The 23,377-nt window shown below is 42.5% G+C and overlaps 2 protein-coding genes across 2 annotated transcripts; one reads left to right on the top strand and one right to left on the bottom strand.

The window, feature by feature from the left end:
• Positions 1 to 11,272: 11,272 nt before the first annotated feature.
• Positions 11,273 to 12,220, top strand: LOC128123429 (olfactory receptor 3A1-like). The gene has a single exon (XM_052759810.1). The coding sequence runs from the start codon at positions 11,273 to 11,275 to the stop codon at positions 12,218 to 12,220; it is 948 nt and encodes a 315-aa protein (XP_052615770.1).
• A 9,969-nt stretch (positions 12,221 to 22,189) lies between these two features.
• On the bottom strand, positions 22,190 to 23,143 carry LOC128123010 (olfactory receptor 1P1-like). The gene has a single exon (XM_052758925.1). The coding sequence runs from the start codon at positions 23,141 to 23,143 to the stop codon at positions 22,190 to 22,192; it is 954 nt and encodes a 317-aa protein (XP_052614885.1).
• Positions 23,144 to 23,377: the final 234 nt, after the last annotated feature.

The raw sequence follows: 23,377 nt of genomic DNA, 5'->3' as shown, positions 1-23,377 counted from the left end.
TGATCCCACTGCCAGGAGCCCCTCAAACAGACCAATCTACACAACTTTCTCCTGTATGCAGAGAACCTAGTCCAGTCCCATGCAGGTTCCACAGCTGTCGTCTAAAGTTCGTGAGTTCCTATGAGATTGGTTCAGTCGTCTCTGTAAGTTTCCCCATCATGATCATGATCCCCTTGCTCATAGAAACCCTCTTCCCTCTCTTCGACTGGACTCCCAGAGCTCAGCCTGGTGCTTGGCTGTGGATCTCTGTATCTGCTTCCATAAGTTACTGGATGAAGGCTCTATGATGACAGTTAGGGTATTCAACAATCTAATTACTAGGGTAGGCCAGCTCAGGCACCCTCTCCACTATTGCTAGTAGTGTAAGCTGATCATCCTTGCAGATTCCTGAGAATTTCTCTAGCACCAGGTTTCTCCCTAACTCCATAATGTCTCCCTCTGTCAAGATATCTCTTTCATTGCTCTCCCACTCCATCCCTCCCCTAGCTTGACAATCCAGTTCCCTCATGTTCTCACTCCCCATCCCCTCCCCTCTATTGCCTCCCCCCAACCCCAGTTTACTCAGGAGATCTCATTTACTTCTCCTACCCAGGGCAATCCACGTATCCCTCTTAGGGTCCTCCTTCTTAGCTAGCTTCTCTGAAACTGTGGGTTGTAGTCTGGTTATCCTTTGCTTTACATCTAGTATCCACTTATGAGTGAGTACTTACCATGTTTGTCTTTCTGAGTCTGGGAACTGTGTTTCTTATAGACAAAAACTAGATGGATCCATCTGTATAGCTTTCAGTGGCAACATGGGCCATGGACATCAATACAGACCCCAGTTATGGTAGACCACAGACCCAGACATGGCCCTCGGCAGCAGCCCAAGCTGGGACATCACCATGACCTCGGGTGGTTGTGCAGGCTCCTCATAACAACCTGTTCCTTACCCCACCACCATGTCTCTAGTTGTACCTCTCTACATAGGGCAGTAACTGCTCTGCTTCACTTTCTTTCCTATCTCTCCACCAAGTAATCCACCTTTCCCATCTCCCCACTACATATTCTCATTGTAATGATGCCCACTGTGGGACCCGGTGCAGGTGCTTGGGTGGCTTCCAACTGCCTATGATATATATTTTCATTAGTATTCCCCATGGAGAGAATCCGATCACCAACCTAATAACTGTTTTGTTTCCAACTCCATCTTGTTTCTTTCCTTCCTCTGAGCTCCGCTGAGTCTTCTCTACTTTGAATCCCAGAAACAACAGCCCAATTGATGAATATCTTAAGACAGGAACCCAAATTACTCTCTTATCTCCAGAGACCTTACTGCTACTGCCAAAGCTCTGCATGTAAGATCCCTAGATGACAATGTCCTGTAATGATCAGTCAGACCATGGCCAAATTAAGGCCAGAACTCCTAGTCCAGAAACCCCCTATCCCTGCCTTTGTTTCTTCTCTCCATATGCCACTGAGATGCCTGTACATTAAGTACATGGAGGACAGATGCTAGGTCACCATCTTCTTCCTGGAGTGGTCACACTATTGACAAAGCTACTTTCCTGCCTTTACAACCCCTGTCTCCAGACAAGAGACCAAGATTCATCTTTTGAGGTTCTCTAAAGGTGGGGTTTCCAGTAGCACTCCAGTAACAGCCAGGGTGTGGTGAGGTTTTCAATTTATAACCTTGGGTTTTTTCATTCTTTGTAATACTATTTTAATTGTGTTTCTTTATTTGAGTGTTTTTTCCCAATTGATCTCCTGTTGTGATGTTAAAGTTACATGTTTTCACCAACATTTGTCTTTTAACCCTTGCCTTCAAAAACACTTCTGAATTTTGTTTTGCATATGAATTTATTTTATGAAATGTCAGTACTGCTTAACTTTTCAGTTTAAACAAACTTCCCTGCTTTGTGTTAATTTATGTTTGCTGTTTCCAAACTGGTTTCAATCTCATATAAATTGCTTTCATTTTTTCATTGTCTGTCCTAAGAACACTGAAAAATAGCTCCATGTTTTCAGTTCACTTCAACTTGCCATTAAAGTTTACTTCCAAGTATTTGACATAGTTTTGCGTTGTCCTATTCTGTAAATACAGTTCCTAATCATTTCTCATTGTGAAAAGGAGCTCAACAAGAATGGAATTAATAAAGTCTACAGTGTGTACAAAGACAGTTGCATTTAATCTCTTTAAGCATTTTTAAAGGAGAAGGTAAAAATTGTTTTTAGTAAGCCAATGAAAGTTGTAGTCATTGTCTACAGAATATTGGTAAGTATTTAAATAAAGATTGAAATGCCATTTTCCTACTGGTATCTTCAATGCACTTCTATAGTCAATCCCTTTTCTCTCAGCAAACAAAACATAGACGTGAGAGATTCTGAGAAGGATGTCAGCACTACTAAATGTAATTACAAGGAAGGAAATTCTTATTCTGGGGCATCCTTTAATCTATGTCTTGTACTGGGCATAGAATTCTAGTCTGGAACAGGACAAGTAATAAAAAAAAGCCTGTAGGATGGTGTGACCTGAGAAAGATCTAGAAGAAAATGCTACTCACAAAATGTTTGAACATCTACCATGTGCAGAGTCTGACAGCATATGTGGAGGAACATCTGTCACATGAGTAAGACTAAAAGAGGAAATGAGTGACAGTAAGTGTCTAAGTGCAGAGTTAGTTACTAAGGTGAAATGACAGTTGACTTACACTGAGTGTTAACCCTCTGCCAGGCATAGGTTTCAAAATTTGCAGATATTAATTCAACCCATTGTCTTAACTTTATAAGGATGATCTTGTTATAATGATCAGCACTCCCATTTAGTGATGGATCAGTAAGTAAACAATGACCCAATGTCAGTCACAGTTGGGAAGTAGCAATTTCAGTCTTCCCATTGTCTTCTGCAGAAGGTAGAGCCCTTTCTGCCACAGGAGGTGTTAAATCATAGGACAGTGAGTATCATTAGGGCTACTATAAAGGTGGCATATTTATAAACTGGTCTAGATATCTGTAGACTCTTTCCATCTCGCAGTATCTAGAAAATCTGGAGATCTGCCATCAGCATGCTACCTTAAAGAAAGCATAGCTGCACTCTAATGCTTCTCTGGTCAAATCCTAGTGAGAAGATGGACTGTGATTCTCTTTCTTTGAGACACTAAACAGCAGGCATACCTATGTATAGGCTTACAGAAATACCAGATCTCAATTATACCAGGGTTTTTGTAACCCCTAAACAGTGGTTCCTAATGGAGTCTGAACAGCAGAGGTAGAGAAATCCCAACAGAGAGGCTGAAATAGGTCAACCCAGAGCTTGAACCTAGAGACACTCTATCTAGGAAACTCCAAACCACTCTTGAGAGTCACATGTCCCCTAAAGACACATGCAGAGAAGTTTGCATGAATCTCAAGAGTTATTGTGATTTAAATCTGAATGAAGACCTGGGGATTGACGTCTCTGTAGCTAGAGTTTTTCTCTCCAGGGCCCGCCAAGCCCCAGCAGTCCTGTAGCCCACGTAAAAAATAAACATACAGATGCTTATATTATTTAAACTGCTTGGCCATTAGCTCAGGCCTACCATTGTCTTACTCTTATACTCAGCCCATTTCTGTTAATCTATACATCACCATATATTCCATGGCTTTACCTGCTGCCTTTACATCATGCTCCCTGGATGGCAGGCTGCCGTCTCCTCCTCTCTGCCTTCCTGTTCTCTCAGTTCTCCTCTCTGCTAGTCCCGCCTATACTTCCTACCTGGCTACTGGCCAATCAGTGTTTTATTTATCAATCAATCATCCACAGCATGTCTCAGGAAACTTTAAAACCTGCTGTCGGGGTTGGGGGCTTAGCTCAGTGGTAGAGCACTTGCCTAGCAAGCACAAGGCCCTGGGTTCTGTCCTCAGCTCTGGAATAAATAAATAAATAAATAAATAAATAAATAAATAAATAAATAATAAAACCTGCTGTCTAGTTCCCAGTCTTTATTCTAAGATCCATTTGGCTGTCATTTGGGAGATTCCCTCCTCCTCAGGCTCCATCCAGGACAACATTTTCTGTTCCTTCTGTTCATGGGCCACAAACTAGAACCCATTTCAAACACAGCACTAATATGCTTCTCTGCAGCATGTCTGCCCCCAAAAGGAATGCTAGTAGGTGCTAAATCAGCTGCCAGGATACATTATGACATCCAATCAGGTAAGGCAGAGGACTCTGAAAAGTACATCTCTGGCCATGGCTTAAAGCACCAGAGAACCAACAACTGCATCACCATCATCCTCTCCTTTTACTCCCACGAAGTCCCCACAAGGTAAGTCGAACTATCATGCCATTTTTATTAGAGATCCTTCATCAGGTGAAACAAAGTGCCAAAGTCACAGAGGGGCAGACAGTAAAACTGGGACACAAGCACCAGCCTCACCCTAGAATCTGCAGTCCCTGTATCTGGTGGACCAAAGGCAGAGTGAGAGAATCCCACCTGACCACACTTTTCCTGGGATTTATCCACACACACAGGACCAAGAGTGGCATTTGTAGTTTGTTTCCTGTAGTCCTAAGCACTGTCTGACCCTGGAAGTAATACTGTCTGTGCTGTATGCTGTGTGCGTAGACACTCACACAAGAACATGGTTTCAGGGAACAGCTATAAGGACACCTTCTGCTCCCACACGTCAGGGAGCCTAGCAGTGGACCTTCACAGAGTTCTGACATTTCGTTGTTGAAACACTTAGGAGTTGATCATTAGAGAAATCTGAGTGACTCATCTTGGACTTGGATTTGTGTATCACTGCTATCTCAGCGCACACTTTCTAGGGAAGTGGATATATAGTGGTCAGCGATGTGTGGGACTCTGACCTTCTTCACTTTTGTTCCGAGTTCCATCATGATGGGAAGAGCATAGAGGCTGGGATAACTTCATCCAAGCCTGGGAAACTTGAAGCATGGTTGTGATATGTTTCTTGACAGTTCAGGAAGCAGAAAGCTTAGGCCAGAAGTAGAATCAGGCTGCAACCCTCCAAAGTCACCCAGCTTCCCACTCCAAAGATTCCACAAACTCCCAAAATAGCTCCATCACTTAGGCACCACGTGCTCAAGCACATAAGTCTGCAGGGTGTATTTCACATTCAAAGCATAATTAGATCCAATGACCAGTACAAGAGTAACCTGAGTTGAAAATCCAGCTCATCACTGGCTTGTCATCATATTAGGACATTCGTAAAGTAAAGTAGCAGTGTTTTTTACCCTTACTCAAGAATTATTTAGGAAAGCATATTTAGTTTCCTCATGAATTGTGGTGATGTTTTAACCTCTGCTGCCATTGATAATTTTCACTATAGATTTTTGGCTTTATGTTTGGGGAAAAAATATTGCTGAACAATGAAAAATGTCTGCATTCATATACTACATGCTTAAGCAGGAGATGTACCAGTTTGAATGAGAATGCCCCCCATAGGCTCATGTGTTTGAATGTTTGGTCCCTAGTTGGTGGAACTGCTTGGGAAGGATTAGGAGGACCTTGCTGAAAGAGATATGCCACTAGGGGCAGGCTGTGAGGTTTCAAAAGCACACACCATTCCCAGTTAGCTCTGTCTTTCCCTTCCTCATTCTTGTGGATCAGACATAAGTTCTCAGCTACTGCTCTAGCACCATGCATGCCTGCATCCCTGATGCCATGCTCCTTGCCCTGATGGTCATGGACTCTAACCCTCAGTAATTGTAAGGCTCTAATTAAATGTTTTTTTTTTTATATAAGTTGCCTTTGTTGTGGTGATCGAAAAGTAAGATAAGGGTCAAGAATATGGTATCAACGTGAAGAAGTCAGTTTCCCACCGAACAGTTTTATATTTCTTTGTGATGAGAGTAGATAGCAGATATAATAAAATGGTGAGGAAGTTACCTCAAAAGTTGAAGCTGAAGTATGATTTAACATTGTTTAATAGGTTATTAAGCACGGACCGCAGGTTGCTATTACTAATAAAAAGATGTCTTGGACTCATGTCTGGAACATTGTTCATCCTACATCGGCATCAATAGTCGCCACTGTAACGTGAATGCTAATTGGTCTTAATAATAAAAACCCAGAGCCAGATATCAGGGTAAATGTTGACAGATCAGTAACTAGAGAGACGTCTAGTAACCAGCCACTAGAGAGACTTCTTACCTCTACCAAATCCTCAGCCTGAAAGGGCCAAGCTCCTGTCTCTACCACACCCTATCACTTCTTCTCTCTACCCAGCCATATCACTTCCTGTTTCCTCCTCCCACCTGCTGACATTAAAGGTAGCCACCACTACCTGGCCTCTAATCGCTAACTCCACACTCTGATCTCCAGGCAAGATTTATTTATTAAAGCACAAACAAAATATCACCACATTTCACCACATATCACAAATATCAAAACTATTAATAGTATCCAAAGCTGCTATGCAAGTTGCCAAGGGAGAAAGACAGAATGGGAGAATGGCAAGATATTCCCAAGAGTACACTAGTGGCATTTAAATCTTGGAGGGAGCCACCAACTGTATAATTATACTGAGTACTCACTTAGTAGGAGGGAATTCATGGCTAGTACTAAGAACCTAGCCAACTACTCGTGACTGGTGAAGTAATAGACTCTAGAGGACAGACTGCTACTGCCTGACTCCTAAACCAGTAGAATTACCAACCGCTTTCTAAATTCTTATCCTTATATCCACAAACACGTTTAGCTTTCACCCCTTATCAAAGAAGCAGACAGAGACCATCACAGAGACCAAATGCAGAGAACAACTAACTGTAGGGTTCCAATCTCCAACTGATACATCTACAATGCAACTCCTACATCTAGGCTCAGGGAATATGAAGGAAGATCAGAAAGACAGTAAGAGCTACAGGACCAGGCTGTCTGCTGTGAGGTAGTGTCTTCTACAGATGACAGGGAGTTGCACCAACGAAATATTAACAATATGGTTGCCTAAACAAACAAGACCCACGCAGTGACAATACCAGTTGACAACCCAACATGACTGAGGGAAATCTCACAAGGCCCTAAATCTAGACAAAGAGCTATAGGCAATTAATGGCTTCTAAGAGCGGAAGAAAATCAGTCTTCCATAGGGACAGTCCCTTAATTGATTATCCAATCCCAAGTGGTCAGCCCTAAACACACATATATACAAGCAACACTAAATGGGATCAGTATGTTGTATTTATATATACATATAACAATAATAATTTTAAAAGGGGTCATGAACTTGAGGAATAATGGGAGGGCAGAGGGGGAGTTTAAGCAGAGGAAGTTGCAGTGGGAATGATGTAATTATAGTATTGTGTATGAATTCTAAAAAATAAATGTTAAATGAGATAAACAGAAAAGCTAATGCTACATACAAAAATAGATTTAAAAGTACACTGTGTGGTCAATGGGTCTTTTAGTAGGAGATAGAGAGGGTGCCCCATAGCATTGGTGTTGAGACTATGTTCCTAAGAATGGTACAAACAAATATTTAAACCTCTCATCCTCAGATTCACGTGTGGCTATAAGAAAATGACTGAATCATTTTGAAATTCAATTTACTAATCTGTAAAATGTGAGGGATATAGGTACATGAGAGAATCATTGGAAGGACTGATTGGAACTCAATCAACCCCATGTAAAGTACTTCATATGTGAATATAGCAAGTACATAGTAAATATTATCCACTGTTCTTAAGTTAATAAAAATATTGGCCATCCCCTAAAAGGAACTCTGTGTATATTACAGAGTTTAACTCACAGAAAAACTGAAAAAGAAAATCAGGTGCATTTCACAGATAAGAAAGTTGAGACCCAAGAGGGATAAATGGTTACTAGGAAATGGAGCACAAGTCTGTCCATCCCTCAGAGTGTGCACTGCACCAGGGGTTCGGGCAGCTAATCAGTTGTTGAGAGGGCTGAAGAGTTTGAAGATTGCGTTGCACAGCTGCTCTAATTCCCTCTTCCATCATCTGTATCACTGAGGCTCTCAGCATCGAAGGGCCTGAAACCCACAAGAGGAAACAACTTTGCACACGCCCCCACTTCCTGTTTTTCCCAGCACAGTGCTTCCAAGGCCTTTCCCAGGATCATTACAGGAATCCCAAGATGTAGTCCCCATGGCCCTCACTAACAAGGTTCTTGGTGGGAACACATTTTATCCTTGAGGATTTGGTTTGGTTGCCACGGGCCTCTTCTGATTCGCCTCCTTTCTTCAGTTTCCCTTTCATCTCCAGACCCAAAGACGATTCTCATCCACAAGCTTAGAAGTCAGCCTTGCTCTGTCGGGTCAAACCCTGTTTGTAGCAGGAATGAAAAGGAGCTGTTTTCTTAGCCTAGAGACCCAAACAATCCTGGTGCCACCTCTAATTCCCTGAGTGGCTCTGGGGCAGCAGGCAGCCCTGCAACACCTAAACTGTCTGCTAAACTGAGTTTGTGTCCATCTCCTCTGCATGCCTGTAGACAATATGAGGGTGAGAACAAAGACACAGGAAAACTCTGGATCCCCCTGTGATGTGACGCTCCATTGCCTCACCACTGTGGTGTTTATTAGGGCTTGTATCTTTGATCTGACCTTGCCTGTATGCACACCCTCCTCCCATTTCTAGGCACTAATTGTGAAGTCCCAAGAGGCTGACACTATGATGGAAAATCCCAGGACACAGATGCCTCAGTCTCTCTTTGTCTTGTTTCTCTCTCTCTTTCTCCCCCCCTCTCTCTATATAGCTCCTTATTGGTTCCACTGAAGCTGAATGAGTTTGTGTATTTCACATCATTTTCCACAAAACCACATTGGTCCTGAGCCATCACTGGTGAGTTTTCATGGCCCTTCTTCTGCCCTTAAGTCACCAGAAAGGGACATCAACTGTTTCTTAGCTAGTTGACCTTCCTGGCTTTACATATATGTTTATCTGTGTCTCAAAATCAAAAAGGAGACTTGCTCCAGATGACAAGTCTTCTGCAAGTGAGTGAAAGAGCTGGTTCAGTGTCAGCAATGATCCTCACCAGCGATGGTCCTCACCAGCGATGGTCCTCACCAGCGATGGTCCTCTCAAAATCCCATCAGCCACAGATATCTGGGTGGTGGTCTTAAGTGACTTCATACATGTTTAGTCTCTTCTTGGTTGAGATCAAGAAAACAGCTAGTGTTCTGTGCGATGGCATGACTAGGTTTCTTTTTTAAGGAATAATTGTTCTGACTGTAAAAATGATTTGTAAAGTTTATATTAAAAGGTATTTCTGATCATCATCTCAACTGGAGGAAAACCAGTGCTTCTCATTCAACTCTATCCACCCTCCTTTCAAACTGTAGCCTTTCCAAATTTGCATTTGTCCCTTAAAAAATCTTTTGATAATTCTTGCTAATCAATGAAGCTTCTTTTTTGTCAACTGGTGCAGCCATGCATTTATTTGTGAAGTGGTGCACAGATAGAGTGGATCTATGCGTATAGGTCCCAAAGAGAAATACAATATGGATTCTTCCCTTGAATTAAACTGGAGTGATTAGGTAAATAGCTAAATGATTTCTATAAGGTTAGTACATGTAGAATATACTCCAAGTGTGTTAGGATTGTGAAGACACAAGTGTCACTCTGGAATGGGCAGGAACCGGTCAGGAAAGAGCATCATTTGCACCAATCATGGAGATGTGGCCATAGGACACTGCAAGAGCATTCTATGCAGAGAAACTGTCAGAAGGAATGAGGAGGATGCAGGAAGTCAAGATGAAAAGCTGCTGTGGCTATGACCCACTAAAGCACTCACTTGAACTTCAACTACTTGCCTCTAAGGCAGGACCTGGAGTCCACAAAAGCCCAGCCACAGGTTTTATGAGTGGAACTCTGAGTCATAGGAGTGATTCACAGAGAGCTTCAGGAAGAATTTAAGGAAGGCAAGACCCTGAGCCCTTGAGATCCTGGGATTAACTGAAGTGTTAGTAGTTAAGAGCAGGGTCTCTGGAGGGTTAAACCTGCCCTGCCCATGTCTCCTGCATTATGCATGCTCATGTTTTTCTTGATGTGAACAAGGAATAAAATAGTACTCATTCTACAGTGATGCTGAAGGAGTTAATTAACTACTACAAGTAAAGTCCTTAGAATAGGCCTAGCCTAGAGCAAGCTTACCAGCAACTCATCTGGAAGTGTTACCAGAGAATGTCCCAAGAAAACTGTCCACATCGCAGGCATTGGCTGCTGCAGAGAAAGAGCTGTTTCTCTTTGCTCCATTAGTTCACTGTGGTGTGGTATTTGGTAGGTTTACACGACCAGCTCCAGGTGTGGCACACTAGCATTTAAAACTCTGTGTCAACTGTGGACAATTTGGAAAGCTGGAACAAGCAAGAAAGTAAATGCCACCTTAGTTAAAGCCAGTGGTGAGATTGAGATTTATTTCTTTCTTTTTTTCTTTCTTTCTTTCTTTCTTTCTTTCTTTCTTTCTTTCTCTCTCTCTCTCTCTCTCTCTCTCTCTCTCTCTCTCTCTCTCTCTCACACACTCTCCCTCTCTCTCTCACACACACACACTCTCTCTATCTCTCTGTCACACATACATTCTCTCCCTTACACACACACACATACACACACACACACACACACACACACACACACACACACACACACACAACCTGCTTCAATCTTATAACTTTATACCATGAGAATTTCGCTTCTTAGGGAAAACACAATAGTGAATGCATTTTTCACTGTTTCCTGTCTGTACACTGGCATCATATAATTAAATAGGGACTTCTTAAATTTTTAACTCCTATTGTCCTGACAGTTCTTTTATTTTTGCAGATAATTTTTTACAACTTACAAACTTTATTTTTTCTCTTTCTATTTCTCAAGATTAGTGTTGCTAATGCTGCAACAATTATTGCAAAATTAAACATAATGATGCCATCCTTCTCTGTTCTCATTCCCCCAGCATAATCAGATGCTGTCCTCCAGCAAATCTTACTGTTTGACAGTACCAGAACTGGGGTGCTTTTTCTATAGAATGAAGAGTGGGTTTGGCCTGTGATTTGTGTGTTAGGCAATCGATCTGATACATGTTACAAACACACTGACACTCAGTCAACCCCAGTTCCTCAACAACAACAGGTTACACTTCTTAAATGACTTCTTGTCTATTTTGAGATTATTATAAAATTATATCATTTGGAGGAAGGAAAGGGAAGGGAAGAAGTGATATATGTTCCCCCTTTAAGTTTCTAATTGGCAAGTTTTCCAGCAGCTATGATTTAAATTTCCCCAATTCATTGAGAGAGCTGATTGTTTTCCTGCTTGGTTGTTTCTTTAGAGGAACTCATGCAGTCAAAGCCTAGAGCCAATGGAACAACTGTTACTGAATTCATCCTGCTGGGTTTGGTGGAGACACCAGAGCTGTGGCCAGTTGTCTTCATACTCTTTCTCTTGGCTTACATGACCACAGTTGTGGGCAACCTTAGCATCCTGTCAGCTGTCTTGGTGGAACCCAAACTCCACACTCCCATGTATTTCTTCCTGGGGAACCTGTCAGTGATGGATGTGGGGTGCATCAGTGTCACTATTCCCTGCATGTTGGTTCGGATCTTGTCCCACAAGCGTACAATTCCATATGGAGACTGCCTCACGCAGCTCTTCTTCTTCCATCTGCTGGTTGGGGTTGACTGCTTTCTGTTGACAGCCATGGCTTATGGCCGGTTTCTGGCCATCTGCCGGCCCCTCACCTACAGCACCCGCATGAACCACACAGTCCAGAGGATCTTGGTGGCCACATCCTGGGCTTGTGCCTTCAGTAATGCACTGACCCACACTGTGGCCATATCCACACTCAACTTCTGTGGCCCCAATGTGATCAATCACTTCTACTGTGACCTGCCCCAGCTCTTCCAGCTGTCCTGCTCCAGCACCCGGCTCAATGAGCTGCTGCTCTTTGCAGTGGGTTTCATAATGGCAGGAACCCCCATGACACTCATTTTCACCTCCTACATCCATGTGGCAGCTGCAGTTCTGCGAATCCGCTCTGCTGAAGGCAGGAAGAAAGCCTTCTCCACGTGCAGCTCCCACCTGACTGTGGTTGCTCTATTTTATGGCACAGGCATCTTTAACTATATGAGACTTGGTTCTACCAAACTGTCAGATAAGGATAAAGCTATTGGGATTTTCAACACTGTCATCAACCCCATGCTGAACCCGCTCATCTACTGTCTCAGGAACCCTGATGTGCAGGCTGCCCTCTGGAGGGTACTCATAGGGAGGCGGCTAGCAGTTTAAGGAGGTCTCAAGGCTCCTTCCATCTATTTCTTTCAAAACTAAACCTGGGGATAGGGGTGTAGTGTTAAACACTACAACAAATTGTTCAGAACTCTTTCCATCTCAAAGCTTAAAATAAGGCATAATATTTATTGTCCCTGAAAGAGGTTGTACCCAGGAATAGATCGTATGTACATAGGTTTTCCCAGGTCTGCCCTTTGATGAGCTCCACCTTTAGTCACCATATCTTCCCTTAAGCTGGAGTTCCCAGAGTGTCTCAGAAAGCATCCTCCTTGGGAGTCATATTTATTCCTCAATTTCTGGAATAGTTGGTCTGTCTATGCAACCTGAGCCTAGATGGGAAAAGCACATTTCTCCTACAAAATTCTTATAATATTCAAAGGAAATTGGGAGGAAGCTTGCTCTGTGGTTTCATATTCCCTAGTAATTCTAGACAACTTGGTATCTGGGTGCAGCTCTCAGGCCTGATTGTAAATATTAAAACTCCACTCATATGTAAGAAAAGTTACAATGCAAAATGAGCTTCCCTCAATTACCATTCTTGCATGTTTCTAAACTTTTGAAAGATGAGGATTTATAATCTAAACATTTAAACATTTCACCACCACCACGACCCACTACTCAATATTAAATTCCTCTCTAAATTCTCACTTTTCACCACTAAACCTCTAAAAGCTGTAAACCCATGTGTGAATGCAGATCACACTTTGATGCCTCTTCCTGTCAGTGAAAGAGGTTAGCCTAACCTAGAGTGTTCTCTCATCCTGTTTTCTGTTCACCAGCCATCAATCCAGTCATCACTTAGATGCATCTTCCTCCTCACGTTTTGTAGACTAATAACTTGCTCTTGACAGTGTTGCTGTCTAGTTGATATTTCTACAAAACATTTCTCTAACACTCTCTTTTGACCTGAATTTGTGGCTTAACTTCTCCGTGGTATTTGATGTGGGTAGACAGAGTGAAGGGATGGGCTAAGATAGAGATGGAAAGAAAGGGTATGGAAGAGGGACAAAAGCAATATTGGAGGTAGAGCATTTGTGAGAAAACATGACTAAATGATGGAGAATTAAGGAGAAGTTAGGATAGAAGATCAAATAAAGGGGAGAAAAAATAACAGAAGCATTAGTGAAGGTGACATGGGCTACAGGGATAGAATAGCAGATGGGAAAGGATGCAAACAAATGGTAAGATAGCAAGAGGCTGTTAAAAGATTTGAGAGGGATAAGTTTATATGTCAGAGGTGGATGATTTGTGCTTCCCATTCTGTGAGGTCCAGCAATAATCAGTTTTTGACAGCCCTGAAGCTGTTTTTGTTGTCCATTCTCTGTCCTAAGAAAACAACATCTCAAGTTTTGCTGAGTGTGGTAGAGTGCCTGGGGGGCTCCTCTGCCATTTCTCTAGACGGAAAGGCACCTATAAAATCAGGAAGAATGTCTTCAAGATGAGCAAAGACAGCAGGGATGAGGGGATGTTGGGTATGAATCCAACAAAGATCATGATTAACACTTGGTCCACATTCCTGCCTTTTGATTCATGCCTACTAATGTTGTCAAAAGACAGGTGGAAAGATGGGTCTTTCATGATCCTTTTTGACTCATCAGGCAAACTTCAGGATACAAACAATGAGCTTCCTGCAAGGGTCTGGGAAGTATCAAGCATTCTCACCTCATATCCTCTGCTATCCATGATGTTCTTGACCTCAAGCAAATTCTTGATCCTTTCTTGACTTGTATTTGGCAGGAGGGACAAAGCAGTCATCAAGGCTCTCTCACCACTAATGTTGTCTGGTTCTCCTAGTCTACGTATCTAGAAAGATTCTCATTCTATTAGTGCAGGGAACGGCCACTTCTTCACCTTCACTTCTCACCACCAGCATCTAAAACTGCAGCAAAACACAGCTTGTTTGACCCCAAGACCTCAGAGCCTCAGGCTTTCCCATCACCTGGCCATCCACACCTTGCTTCAAGGGGTGACTAACCCAGTGACTCACCATGGCACTGTCGCTATGAGAAACAGAGCAACGGACATCAGTATCACAAAGAGGCAATTCAGGCAGTGACCCCACTTTTCTGTTTACCCAAAAAGATCACAGGGTCTCTTGAACAATTTGGAAGCTTCCTTTTCTTTTGAAATCGATGTCTTGTTTATTTTTATTCCAAACTAGAAATCTCTTCACAATTTAAAGTTGTCATTAGCCCCGAAATACATCACATTGTAAATGTTCAAATGGTGCAGAATGTCACCATTGCCTTTCAACACCAGGGCCGCTACAGTGCCCCCCACACCCACTCACACTCACACTCAAAACACCACACTGCTTTGCAACTAACTTTCATCTTTTATATTATATAACTATGTAAATCAATCTACCAACATATCATATCCACTTTGATAACTATAAAATATTCCACTTTATGTATTAACAATGGTCTACTTCATCAACTCATGTATATTATTTGCTTTTGTAAGTGTTAATAATTCAGAGATTAATATTTATCTGTGTTTCCATACATATGCAATTATCCCCACTGGTTACATTCCTGCAAGTAATGTATAAGTGTGGGTGCATGTGTATGTGTGCTAAAGGAAATACAAAGACAAATTTAAACTTTGGTAAGTATTCTGTCTTTCTTTTTGCCAAAAAATGTGCAGCATGTTACATCTTGATTGGCAGTGTGTGAGAATGCTTATTACTGCACATATTTGATATCACTGGATATTATAACTGTATCTATTGTCTGTAACAATTAAATACAGCATTGTGGTGTTCTTTAAGTTGAATTCCTTTATTAATGTGGTTAGTTATCTATAAATAGATGGAGGGACAGATATTGATATATTTGTTATTTTCATTCCTTTCAGTAAACTGTCTGTTCTGGTGTAAGTGAGGCACAGTAAAGAAACAATCAAATTGACCCCTCTATGGTTAGGGGGAGGGTTTATTGTAGGTTAGAGAGAGAACAGCCAGAGGCATCTGGAAGAGTCCAGAGCAGAGAGAAAAAAAGCAGCATGAACATGGACATGTCTAGAGAATCGGGCATGGAAAAACCATGTGGGTTATAAGGAGGACAAGTAGCTGAGGGTAGGGAAGCCTGTGAACTGGAGAAGCCTGGGAGTTTATGGTAGAGGAGGAGGTGAGAAGGACCAGGATGACAGTGTGGACTTTGAATGCATAACAGGAATATGTGAATAGGGACCAAGGGTGTCTGGAACTAGCATGGACTTTGACGTTTAAGGGAAAAGGTCCTGTCTGGCAAGCAGAAACCCATTTCACAGGCTCTTGAGGAATGCTGCTCCTTGTATAGTCTAACTTGAGCTGAATCAAGAATGTTATTTTGGGGCTATCTACTGCCTTTTGGGGAATTGGGGTTCCCTTGGACTTCATATCAGGGTTTTGGGGAGTGGGGTGTTTGCCCCTTTGGTTAGTTTGTTTATCTTTTTAAATTTTACTTCATTATTATTAAATGAAATTTATCTGGTAAGTGAAAATTGTACATATACATGGGCTAGTATGCTTTAATACCCACATACACTGTATAACATTTGCCATGATTGGAAGACACTGTTAATGTTCCAAGATGGCACATTTGCCATGTACTCCACACACATGATCCCTCAGTCCCATCTGTCTTTATCTTTTAGAGCCTCAAAAGCCCAGATTGGTTTCACATTTTCATCAAATTTATCATCTTTGTTTTGTGTAAAACTCATAATAAAAGGACTTTTCCATTTAAACATTGTATCAATGTTGTATCTGTCTGTAGTATCTGTTAACAACTTTCTGGTTTCCCCTCAAGCCAAGAATTTGATATATTTAGTGATTATTTTTGTGTGTAGTCTAACTTCTATCTCAGTTGATTACAAGTGTCCCATCGCAATAAAATGTATGTTTGTTCACCCCTAAAATGTGTGTGATAAACAACAAAAGGCAAAATACTATAAAAGATCAGAGCTGTCATTGAAGAGAGACTTTTGCCAGGTACATTTTCCTGACAACCAACATATACTAGGAAAACAAACAAACCCTGTAGGAATTCCACAACTCAGAGATGCCAGAGGGAAACTTTGTACCTCTTAAATTCTAACAAAAGCCAAAAGATGGGGTTCAGGTAGACAAAAGAGGCCAATACTTTACAAAGGAAGATAAAAAAAATACAGGATAGATATGCAACACCATCAGCCTTCAGAGGAAAGCAAATTAAAGCTACAAGGCCACAACTTTGAGCTTCTCGAAGAGTCTGTTTCCATCAGCCTTCAGCCTATTTCTTCACTACAGGAATGTCCTCTGGAGCTTCCCAGGAAACTTAAGCAATGATCCTTCTGGTTCCTTCCTGGGTGCTCCTCTAATGTGTCTACCATCATTCTGCCTGAGCTTCTACACACATCTCAGTGATTCATTAGGACCAACTCCAAGCATCTTCACAAGGAGATCCAGTTCTGCAGTGGTGAAAGTTCTTCCATATCATTCCATAAATCTCTCTGTGTCATGACATCTAGCCCCACTCCTTGGTCAGAACTTGTGCTCACATTTTCTCCAGAACTGGAGGAATTCTCAAGTCTTGACAAGTTGCCTAGATACTGAGTCAATTCTTACTGCTATTGAAACACATTTCTATAAACTGAATGCCTTAAAACCACAGAAGTCTATAATGTCATCTTTCTGGAGTCAAATGTCTGGAATACGTCCAATAAAACTAGTGTAAAGGCAAGAGTAGGATGGTTCTTCCTGGAGGCTCGCGGGGAGAAACTATTCCATGTCTCCTGTTCTTCTGGCTCCTGACATTCCTTGACTTGTTGCCACATCCCCTCAACCCTCATTCCCAACAAGTTCCATCATCATGTTGCCTTTTCTTCTACACTAATGACTTCAGAGCTGTTAGACAGGTTATTGCTGGACCACACAGAATGGGAAACCCAAATCTTCTATCTCTTATGTATAAACGTTATCCCTCCCTGAGTCATCAACACATTGCCTTCCTGTTGATCCCTGCTACCTCTTCCAGGACAACCCACCACTTCCAGAATCATGTTCAGATCCCAGGCCACCCTCCCAGTGGTCTGCTCTAATGAGTTCCCTGGGGAAAGCACTACATTCTTGTGGACTCATTAGGGAGCTGAGCCTTAAGAAGCCTTCCCTCTACTCCTGCCTCACACCCAGGACCTCTTCTTGCTCTCTGGTTCAAGTTAAATCTGAATGTGGGCACCTCCATGCTCAAAGGCCCTGGGCTGACATCTAGGAAAGAGGACATCTCCTTGGGAAGGCTCCTTCTAGTCCCCAACTCTACCTCTTGCTTCAAGGGAAAACAATAAAGACACAGTCACATCATCTGGGCCTCAGTGGCCCTACTGTTCAGTTGGACTGCCATCATCTGCCCTCATTCCATCTGAACGAGAAAACCTAAATGGCAGAGAGTGAGACATTGTGGCTGTGTTAAGGGCCGAGATGTTTCCTTTTACATCTCTCCCCTAATCCTTTTAGCTCTATTGGAGGGCCAACTTCTGAGTCCCCAGAGCATGACACTGCCTTGACAAAGGAGATATCAGGAGTTCAGGCCACCCTGAGCTACAGAAGATTGATCCAGTTTAAAATAGAAACATAGCCAAGTGGTGGAGGCACACACCTTTGATCCCAGCACTTGGGAGGTATGTGCCTTTAATCCCAGTACTAGGGAGGTGGAAACAGGAAGTAATATGACTAGGCAGAGAGAGGAATATAAGGCAGGAGGAAACAGGAGCTCACCCCTCTTTCAGTCTGAGGATTCCTAGAGGTAAGCAGTGGCCGTGGCTTGCTCCTTTATCTCTCCGATATTTCAGCATTTACCCTGATATCTAGCTCAGGGTTTTTAATTATTAAGACCAATTAGAATTCATGCTACAAGCATCATTCAAAACAGCAGATGGTACACCTCCTTAGGTTCTCTTGACTGTGCCTTTCTGGAGTCACCACCTGGATCATGGCATCACCACTGACCACCTCAACCTGTCTGAGGTTCTGAGTGCTGCTCAGCTCAAGGAAGCAAAACTTCTGTGTGATCCATCAACATTTATACCAACCACGGGCAGTGACTGAGTCCCAAGGGCTGTATGTGACAAAACCAAATATACACCATGACGTGTACAGCCAGTCAAGGCTTCACAAAATGAGAATCCAAATGAAGACCCAATTAAGTCCATGAGTGGTACCAGTATGTCAGTAGACAGAGGACTATCAGCTGACTCATGTACAGCTTATCAGGGGCCATATCATTTGAGAACACTCATGCTCCTTCCTCCAGTATTTATCAACAGCCAATAGCTCCTCAAAAGTAAATAAAAAATATATTTATAATATAAGAAAGAAAATCTGGAATAAAGTTAAAATATAGTACATGTCCCATGATATTTAACTAAAATTATATTATTTATCTTCTCATTGAAAGTATTCATGAATATTTTTTACTCTCAAGGGTATTGATGATTTTTGTACCGTTGAAAGCTTTACTTTATTAGCTACAAAGTTTATAGTTCATAACTTTAATGCAATAATTATTTTATAATTTTCTGTTTTCAGAGGGAAAATAAACTTGCTCCATTCAAGTTGAAAAGTCTTTGCCATCTAAGATTGGCCTTTCTTTGCCAATATTTTCATCATTAACCCATTCTCCATGACCTCGTCTATCAAGTTTTGTTTCTAATTTTAAACCTTTATTTTTATTTTTAATTAAAAACATTATACATCTAAATAAATCAAGAAACTAAACATCAAAATACTGAACAACCCCAATAAAAATGGGCTACAGAGCTAAAAAAAAGAATTCTCAACAGAAGAATCTCAAATGGCTAAAAGACATTAAAAAAATTGCTCAACATCCTTAGTCATCAGAGAAATGCAAATCAAAATGACTCAGAGAAACCATCTTACACCTGCCAGAATGCTAAGATAAAGAAAATGTGGTACATATACACAATGAAGTACTGCTCAGCAGTAAAATCAATGGCATCATGAAATTGGCAGGCGAATAGATAGAACTAGAAAATATCATCCTGAGTGAGGTAACCCAGACTCAGAAGGACAAACATAGTATGTACTCACTCATAAGTGAATACTAGATGTAAAGCAATGGATAACGAGACTACAATCCACAGCTCCAGAGAAGCTAGCTAACAAGGAGGACCCTATGAGGGACTCATGGATCGCCCTGGGAAGGGGAAATAGATGAGATCTCCATGAGTAAACTAGGGATGAGGGGTGGGCAATGGAGGGTAGGGAATAGGAGATGGGAATATAAGGGAACAGGATGGTTGAGCTGGAACAGGGACAGAGGGAGAAAGCAAAGAAAGAGATACCATGATAGAGGGAGATGTCATGGGTTAGAGAAACCTGGTGCTAGGGAAATTGCCAGGAATCCCCAAGGATGACCCCAGCTTGGACTACTAGAAATAGTGAAGAGGGTGCCTGAACTGAACTGGCTTACCCTAGGGGTCAGACCAGTGAATACCCTGACACTTATCACAGAACTTTTCTCCAATGACTGATGGAGGCAGATGCAGAGATCCACAGCCAAACACCAGGCAGAGCTCCAGGAGTCCAGTCAAAGAGAAAGAAGAGGGATTCTATGAGCAAGTGCATCAGGATCATGATGGGGAAACCTGTAAAGACTCCCAAACAAAACTAGTGGGAACTCATGAATGTTGGATCAAAGGCTGTGGAGCCTGCATGGGATTGGACTAGGCCCTCTGCATGATGAGACAGTTGTGTAGCTTGATCTGCTTGGGAGGCCCCCTGGCAGTAAGATCAGAATCCATCCCTGGTTCATGAGCAGGCTTTATGGAGCCCACTACCTATGATGGGACACCTCGTGCAGCCTTGAGGCAAAGGGAAGGGCTTGGACTTGCCTCTACTGTATGTGCCTCCCCATAGGAGGCCTTGTCTTCTTGTGGGGGGGAGTGGGGAAGTTGAGAGGGAAAGGCTGGGGGGCAGGAGGAGGGAAGAGGGGAATGTGTGTAAAATGAATAAAAAATTTTTCTTAATAAAAAATATTTTTAACATTTTAAATTAATTTATTTGCTTTAATTAATTTATATTAATTGTTACACAATTTATATAGTTATATAAATTTAATTAAATATATCACTTTCCCGCTGTCTTAAAGGGCTACACAGACTTTTAGAATTATGAACCCTGCGAAAAACAGTTCTTATTGAGAAAAGTTACAGAAAAGGACAGTCACACATATCTCAAAACTGAAAACATTTTCTAAAAATCATCAGACAATATAATCATTGCATGAACTTCATAAAATATCCTGACATAAACATAAATAGTGCAGGTCAGCCACTCAATATCCTCTTTATTAGGCCAGAGACTTTGTAAATGCAAGATATGAATCTGCTGGTAGCAGAACAAAGAACATTATTTAACACATACCTTTTGCACATGGAAGGAGTTTATTCTGAAATGATGACGAATGGTATAGTGAACACATACACAGTTACCACCCAGTCTTTTATTACTACCATCAGTGCTCTGTGTTGTGCATAACTACATGAGCTATACTTTCACACTCAGGTTCTGCAATGGGTTTGTTTACACCAGTGTCACCACAAACGGGAGCAATGTGTCTGTAATGACGATGAAACACAAGGTCACAAGAGGGTAAGAATCATAGTGAAAGGGAGGAAAGAGTGTAAGGCCAGAGGACCTGGAGGATTGCTGCAAAATAATATCGTCTGGACTTGACAGGGGTGTTACATTCATTAACCTTCAACAGCTCTAGTTGCCTGCACAAGACCATACCAGGTCCCACCCACAGTTTAGGAGCTACAGGCAGCCAACTGCTGCTGAACAGGGAGAGCAGTTTTCTTTTTTTTTCTTTTAAGAAATTTTCTACTCACTCTACATACCACCCACAGATCCTCCCTTCTCCATCCTCCCACCCCTCAGCCCTCCTTCCCAAGCCACTCCACATCCCCACATCCCCCAAATCAAGGTCTTCCATGGGGAGCATGAGCCCAGCACACTGAGTCCAGCACACTGAGCCTAGGCAGGTCCAAGCCCCTCACCAACTGCACCAAGGCTGCACAAGGCATCACACTACAGACACCAGGCTCCCAAAAGCCTGCCTATGCACCAGGGATGAATCCTGATCCCCCTGCCTGGATGCCCCCCAAACAGTTCAAGCCAAACAACTGTCTTCCATATCCAGAGGGCCTAGTCCAGTCCCATGGGGGCTCCACTAGTCTACAGTTCATGGGCTTCCACTAGCGTGCACATCTTCCCCTCATGATCTCGACATCCCCCACCAGCAGAATCCCTCCTCTCTCTCATCAATTGGATTCCTGGAGCTCAGCCTGGTGCCTGGCCATGGATCTTTGCATCTGCCTCCATCAGTCAATGGACAAAGGAGAGCAGTTTTCTTATGACAAGCTCTGTTGCAGGTTGCCCATATCCTACTATTCAAGCTACACCCATGTGTATGTGGAGAACACGAGTTTGACTCAGTAGGAGATAGATACATGTGAGTACATGTGTGGGGAGCATATAGTAGATGAAGGGGACATGAATTTGATAATGGAAAGTGGGGGTTCATGGGAGAAGTTAGATGGGGAAGGGAGAGTGGATATGATCAAAATGCATTGTACTCATGGATGATATTGTCCAAATAGTGCATTTTCTTTGGGACAAAAATAAGAGTTTTCAGCTCCAGAATATTGTCCCCATAGAAAGAATTGTCTTGCTGTCTGATACTGACTAAATCATCATTCTGGTGAATGAGATTATAAATAAAAGAACAAAGATGCAATTCATAACAAATCAAAGCCTAAAGAAAGCCTTTCATTTTCCTCAAATCTAAGAAACTCTAGGTGAGAAGTCAATGAGCAGGGATGTGATAAAGCATATGTAGGATTCAGAAGGGGACACTTGAGGTAGAAATTTCTGGAAGATCCTTAGCAGAGTGAATGAGGACACCTTCTGTTTCTCTGCAGGAGTCACTGGCCCCAGGAGAAAGAGATTTTGTCCCTGAGAATTCTGACCAGTGCTCCCTTCATGTCTTTGTTCCGCAGGCTGTAAATGAAGGGATTCAGTAGGGGGGTCACCACTGTGTACATGACAGCAGCTGCTGTGTCCTCTACCACTGAGTTGGAGGAAGATGATGAGGGGCACAGATAAGCCTTTATCACTGTCCCAAAGCACAGGGCCACCACAGCAAGGTGGGACCCACAGGTAGAAAAGGCCTTGCGCCTCCCTTGGGCAGAAGGGACCCTGAAGATCGCTGACACAATGCGGATGTAAGACACAAGGATGAGCAGGAAGGGGATTAAGATGACTGCACCCCCCAGGTAGAGAAGCACAAGCTCATTGATACGGGTTTCAGAGCAAGCGATCTTCATCAGGGGTCCCAGGTCACAGAAGAAGTCTGGAATGACCTTCTTGGAGCAGAAGGAGAGCCGAAATATGAGGAAGGTGTGTGTCATGGCAACAACATTTGTAAGGGTCCAGCAGGCTGCCACCAAGAGTGAGCAGCGCCTGAGGCTCATGATCATTGTGTAGTGGAGAGGGTGACAAATGGCCACAAATCGGTCATAGGCCATTGTGGCCAGGAGGAAGATGTCCATGTCTCCAAAAGTCAAGAAGAAGTAGAGCTGGGCCAGGCATCCTGCATAGGAGATGGTCCTGCTGTGGGAGTGGATGTTCACCAGGGCCTTGGGTACTGTGGTGGAGGTGAAAAGGATGTCATCACAGGAAAGGCTGGCAAGGAAGAAGTACATTGGAGTGTGGAGTCGAGTGTCAGTAACAATGGCCAGGACAATGAGCAGATTCCCAGCCACAGTGACCAGGTACATCCACAGGAAGATCAGGAAAAGGAATCGCTGCTGCTGTGGCTGTTCCGAGAGACCCCAGAGGAGGAACTCAAAGGTACTGGTCTGGTTTCCTCTTGCCATGAGCACAGAGGTCAATGAGGAAAATCTTGAGCTTGCTTTCTGAGATATTTCATGCTAGATGATTGCTGAGCATACCCTTCTCTGAGCTCTAGAGAAGAATGACAGTGTTTGCATAGTAACCATCTGATCCATGCATAGAACACAAAATGCTCTTCCAGACATTTCTGCAAGATTCAAATGATAACCATTAAAATAGTCTTCTTGGATGTCTTCTACATTTCTTCTGGCCAAAGT

This window comes from Peromyscus californicus, unplaced genomic scaffold (genome assembly GCF_007827085.1).
Source record: "Peromyscus californicus insignis strain IS unplaced genomic scaffold, ASM782708v3 Scaffold_3__1_contigs__length_106647218, whole genome shotgun sequence".
Taxonomy (NCBI): domain Eukaryota; kingdom Metazoa; phylum Chordata; class Mammalia; order Rodentia; family Cricetidae; genus Peromyscus; species Peromyscus californicus.
This window is presented reverse-complemented; position numbering and strand designations above follow the sequence as displayed.

Excerpts from the sequence above, each read along its gene's own strand:
- LOC128123010 (XM_052758925.1), bottom strand. The coding sequence starts at position 23,143 with ATGGCAAGAGGAAACCAGACCAGTACCTTTGAGTTCCTCCTCTGGGGT.
- LOC128123429 (XM_052759810.1), top strand. The coding sequence starts at position 11,273 with ATGCAGTCAAAGCCTAGAGCCAATGGAACAACTGTTACTGAATTCATC.